Below are 6,000 nucleotides of genomic sequence, written 5' to 3' on the forward strand. Positions count from 1 at the left end.
AAGTACATGAACAGTCTAACCTTACCTACTTTGCTGTAAATTCACCAGGCCCTTTGTTGCCTCACATAACTGAACTCAGAACCTTTTGTCAATCTGTATGGCTTAGCCTTTCATTAGCTAAACTCAGAGCCCACACGTAATTTATTAAATGGGTGCAGCACAGAGAGAGCCCAATCAGTCATATCAAGCTGGCTCTCTTAAAGAGCAACTTAATTGATTCCAATTCCCCATTTTTTTCCCCAATGCCGAGATTTTTTTTCTTTTCAGATAACTATTTAGTTCCCATTTATCCGAATGAATTGTCAAGTTGTCAAGAGATAGTTCCGAGAGATAAAGACTGATTAAGTTGTCAAAAAGATTGGTATATGGAGCACAATGCAGGAAAATGTAAACTTGTCAATTTTGACTGAAAGAATAGAAAAGTACTTTGCTGTTTTAATGGAGAGAGATTACAGAGCTCTGAGGTGCAGAGGGATCTAGTCCAGGAATATTAGACTCCCTACATTATATTCCCTACAGTGTGGAAACAGCCCCTTCGGCCCTAAAAGTCCACACCGACCCTCCGAAGAGTAACCCACCCAGACGCATTTCCCTCTGACTAACGCACCTAACCTGTGGGCAATTTAGCATGGCCAAAACATCTGACCTGCACATCTTTGGACTATGGGAGGAAACCGGAGCACCCGGAGGAAACCCATGCAGACACGGGGAGAATGTGCAAACTCCACACAGACAGTCACCCAAGGCTGGAATCGAATCCGGGACCCTGGTGCTGTGAGGCAGCAGTGCTAACCACTGAGCCACCGTGCTGCCCAAAGTAGCAGAAATTAATATCAGAAAGTTAGCATGTAGGCACAGCAAGTAATTAGGTAGGCAAAGGGAATGTTGGCATTTATAGTCAGTGGAATAGAACGTAAAAGTGGGGAGGTTCACTCCACCTGTAAAAAGCCTTGGTGAGATTACATCAGAAATACTGTGTACGGTTTTGATTTCTGTATTTGAAAACAGATCATTGTGTTAGAAGCAGACTAATTCCTGGGATGAAGGGCTTATTTTATAAAGAAAGGCTGAACACATTGGGTATATGCTCAATGGAGCTTAGAAGAACAAGAGATGACCTAATTGAAAAATACAAACACCTAAAGAAAACTGGACAAGATGGATGTCAAGTGGCTGCTTCCTCTTCAGGGAGACTACAGGATGTAAAAGACATTCCCCTTTTAAGAATGAGAAAAGGAGTTTCTGTCCAATGGTTGTTTGTATGTGAAATTCTTTTTCCAGGAAAACAGTGGCAGCTGATTAACTGAAATTATTCAATGCTGAGTTAGACAGACAGGGAAGTGGAACGGAAATCCCAGCCAGGTCAGGCAAGATTTTGTTGAATGGCAGAGCAGACTCGAATGGCTAAATAGTCTACTTCCAAGGACGTTGCCAGGGTTGGAGGGTTTGAGCTGTACGGAGAGGCTGAATAGGCTGGGGCTGTTTTCCCTGGAATGTGGGACGCTGAGGAGTGACCTGATAGAGGTTTACAAAATCATGAGGGGCATGGATAGTGTAAATAGACAAGGTCTTTTCCCTGGTATGGGGGAGTCCAGAACCAGAACCAGAGGGCTTAGGTTTAGATGAGAGCAGAAAGATTTAGAAGTGACCTAAGGGGCAACTTTTTTATGCACAGGTTGATGTGTGTATGGACTGAGCTGTCAGAGGAAGTGGTGGAGGCTGGTACAATTACAACATTTAAAAGGCATCTGGATGGTTATATGTATAGGAAAGGGTTAGAGGGATGTGGGCCAAATGCTGGAAAATGGGACTAGATTAACTTAGGTTATCTGGTCAGCATGGACGGGTTGGACCGCAGGGTCTGTTTCCATGCTCTACATCTCTATGAATCTAATATTATTATGAATCTGCCTCCACCACAGTTTTAGGAACTGTGTTCTGTCATTGTTATAAATGCAGGTCTCCTTAAAAATATTTTCTAATCAACCTGTTCAGAGATGTTATTACACACTTTAGAAACAGCTGAGACTTGAACACAGGCCTCCTGACCCAGAGGTAGGGATACTACCACTGCACCATAACAGCCCTCAAGGATAAATTAGAACAGCTCTAGAGGTGATCGAGAGCAGGTGATGCTCAATGAATTTTCCAGGAGGCTTGGGTTCAAGTTCTACTGTCCTAGACATATGTGACAATATATCTGAACAGGTCGACTAAAATAAATACAACAGCTTGGATCTTCTTCAGTATCTCCCTTGCTGTCCACCATGTTGGCTTAGCTCCTTCCCTGGTGTTTCCCACCTTTTTGTTTTTGTGCTGCTGTTGCACTGCCCTGCTGGGCAGTTCTTACAATTTGCTTGTTTCATTGATTATTTAGGTGATTTGTACATGGGTTTTTGAAAATAAACAGCTGGACTCTTCAACCTATGGTCAGAAGTCCTTCCTGTCCCAGAGATGTGTGCCATAACGTATTTGAACAGATTGCTTAAAAATGGTTCTTTCCGCCAGCATCCTTGAAGCCGTTAGAGATTGATGGGCATGGCAAGGGCTGGGGTGCACCCCCTCCTCTCCTCTCCAACATTTTGATTTAGTTCTCCTCTTAGTTTCCTTCCCCTTGTTATTGTTGCACTGCCTTGGTGGACAGGGTGTTAGTTTTTTTCATAAATAATTATGCAGGTGATTTACTGGTGAATTAAATTTAAAAAGTTGGGTAGTTCTGTAGAGCGATGTTGACTTTGGGATAGGGAAATATGGAAACTGATGTTTGTGCTAAATTACAGATTTACTGTACTTTTACAATATTTTTACAAATCCTTGTGAATCTGGAAAGCCTTTAGGTGCCTAAATCAACATATAAATACTGGTCTGTTAAACACATTTGAATTCCTAGGCGAAAGTGAGGCCTGCAGATGCTGGAGATTAGTGTCAAGAATATGGTGCTAGAAAAGCACAGCAGGTCAGGCAGCATCCGAGAAGCAGGAGAATCGACGTTTCAGGCCAAAGCCCTTCATCAGGACTTCCTGGTGAAGGGGTTTTGCAAGAAATATCTATTTTCTTGCTTCCTGGATGCTGCCTGACCCGCTGTTCTTTTCCAACACCACACTCTCGACATTTGAATTCCTGACTACCTGTTGTTTAAAAGAAGTTGTTCGTCAAGTCACTGCATCTTTTTCTTCAATCAACTTAAAATTGGTTCCTTCTGGTCCTTGCTCCTTGCATCAATGGGAACAGTTTCTCCCTAGCTACCCTGTCTAGACACCTATGATTTGAATACCACTATTGAATCTCCCCTCAACTTGCTTTTCTGTATGGAGAATATCTCCAAATCATTCACTACAGTTTTCAGCAGCAAGGTTTAGAGCAAGATGGTGAAACTATATTAACATACCAGGCCATTTAAATTCTTTATATTGTTCCTTCCCAGTGACAGAATTGTTAATTTCTCTGGAAAACACAAGTAAATGAACAACATTTCAGTTTTGAACTAACACCTGAGATTGACATGCAGAAAATTTACATAAAAGATAGATCAGTTAGCCTCGACATTTTCTAACTAAATTTCCCTTGCCCCATCTTGCGGCAAGGTAACCCCTTGCAAGAGTCTAAAATCAGGGAATCCCTGGGCCAGTAAGGACAAATTACTGCAGAAAATTCCATCCTCTCAAGTGCTTGAAGTGAGATTTCAATACAACCAGACAATTCTGAAGAGAGTTGTCAATTTTGAATTTAGGGTTAAAAATGGTTATTAGGCTGAAGACCAGATAAGGGTACAAAATTAAGTTCAACCTAGCAATACTTTGAACACAGCCTGCAGGACTTCTGGCCCAAGTAATCTCCTACAGATACTGGAACTTCACTTACTTGACAATCAATTGCCTCACATGACACACACCTCTCCCCTACCAGTTAGTAGTTTGCTAGGCCACTTCACATAGCATTGAAGAATTAGCCATATCAGTGTGGACTTGAGTCACAGATCAGTAAACTGAGAAAGATCAATATGCCCGCTTCCCTAAAGGACACTAATGAACCAGTTTGGATTTTAAAAACTCCAATAGTTTCAGGATTATGACTACTGATGTAAACTTTTCAGTTTTCAGACTTTTTAAAAACCGAATTCCAATTCTGAATTTGCCGTGGTGAGATTGTAGTTCCAGTTCTCTGGATTGCTAGCCAGGTTAAAGAACCTCTGCCCTACCATACCCAATTCTGAGTAGTGTACATGGTGCTGAACAGTACACGTCAGCTGAATGTTTAAGGCAGTAGATAGTATAGCAGAAAGCCAAAAACATGTGTCTGTGATTCCGCTTGCAGCATTAGCTAGCTAGGTTTATTGACGTAAATGGAGTTAATATTACATTTTTGCTTCTTGTCAATCTCCACATAACTAGGTCGGGAGAGCGATTAATGAAAATCAGAAAACTCAAAGCAAATCAGAAAACTGAAATTTTTTTTTAAATCGCCTTTTATTAAGAGAGACACATACTTACTTAGTCCATTCAAGTTTGCTATCTTTTCGATGCAGTTTGTCGAAAGAGACAATTTCCTGAAAAAGGTTGAAAGGAGTGCTTTACTTTTGAGACATCCTGGACATTTCTCATTTTCAGCATTTACTGATTTTCCATTTATTCAAAGCAGCTAAATAGCAGACAAACTGTGGATAAACTAAGACAGTTAAAAACACTGAAGTAGGATAGAAAGGGAAGCAAGACAGGAGGGGGAGTGGTGTTTTTGATAAGGGATAACATTACAGTTGTACTGAGCGAGGATATTCCCGGAAATATATCCAGGGAAGTTATTTGGGTGGAACTGAAAGATAAAAAAAGAATGATCACCTTATTGGGATTGTATTATTGACCCTCAAATAGTCAGAGGGAAATTGAAAAAAATTGTAAGGAGATCTCAGTTATTTGAAAGAATAATACAGTGGTTATGGTAGGGGATTCTAACTTTCCAAACATAGACTGGGACTGCCTAGTGTTAAGGGTTTAGATGGAAAGGAATTTGTTAAGTATGTACAAGAAAATTTCTGATTCAGTATGTGGATGTACCTACGAGAGAAGGTGCAAACCTTGACCTACTCTTGGAAAATAAGGCAGGGCAGGTGTCAGGGACAGATGTTCGCAGGTAAAGGGACGGCTGGAAAATGGGAAGCCTTCAGAAATGAGACAACGAGAATCCAGAGACAGTATATTCCTGTTAGGGTGAAAGGAAAGGCTGGTAGGTGTAGGGAATGCTGGATTGACGAAAGAAATTGAGGGTTTGGTAAAGCAAAAGTAAGAAGCATATGTCAGGTATAGACAGGATAGATCGAGTGAATCCTTAGAAGAGTATAAAGGAAGTAGGAGTATACTTGAGAGGGAAATCAGGAGGGCAAAAAGGGGACATGAGATAGCTTTGGCAAATAGAATTAAGGAGAATCCAAAGGGTTTTTACAAATATATTAAGGACAAAAGGGTAACTAGGGAGAGAGTAGGGCCCCTCAAAGATCAGCAAGGCGGCCTTTAGTGTGGAACCACAGGAGATGAAGGAGATACTAAATGAGTATTTTGCACCAGTGTTTACTGTGGAAAAGGACATGGAAGATATAGACTGTGGGGAAATAGATGGTGACATCTTGAAAATTGTCCACTTTACAGAGGAGGAAGTACTGGATGTCTTGAAATGGTTAAAAGTGGATAAATCCACAGAACCTGATCAGGTGTACCCGAGAACTCTATAGGAAATTGGAGAAGTGATTGCTGGGCCTCTTGCTAAGATATTTGTATAATCGATAGTCACGGGTGAGGTGCTGGAAGACTGGAGATTGGCAAAAGTGGTGCCACTGTTTAAGAAAGGCAGTAAGGACAAGCCAGGGAACTATAGACCAGTGAGCCTGGTGTCGGTGGTGGGCAAGTTGTTGGAGGGAATCCTGAGGGACAGGATTTGGACATGTATTTGGAAAGGCAAGGACTGATTAGGGATAGTCAACATGGCTTTGTGCGTGGGAAATCATGTCTC

The 6,000-nt window shown here is 41.4% G+C and overlaps 1 protein-coding gene across 1 annotated transcript in view; it reads right to left on the minus strand.

Moving 5' to 3' along the window:
- The window catches only part of dnal1 (dynein, axonemal, light chain 1), a 32,989-nt gene that overhangs the window by 22,019 nt on the left and 4,970 nt on the right, over positions 1-6,000 (minus strand). The window contains exons 3-4 of the mRNA XM_043698405.1: positions 4,491-4,546; positions 3,389-3,444 (exon numbers count right to left, since the gene is read on the minus strand). Coding sequence (XP_043554340.1) covers positions 3,389-3,444; positions 4,491-4,546 — 112 coding nt within the window. The remainder of the gene's footprint in view (positions 1-3,388; positions 3,445-4,490; positions 4,547-6,000) is intronic.

Source organism: Chiloscyllium plagiosum, chromosome 10, assembly GCF_004010195.1.
Source record: "Chiloscyllium plagiosum isolate BGI_BamShark_2017 chromosome 10, ASM401019v2, whole genome shotgun sequence".
Lineage (NCBI taxonomy): Eukaryota > Metazoa > Chordata > Chondrichthyes > Orectolobiformes > Hemiscylliidae > Chiloscyllium > Chiloscyllium plagiosum.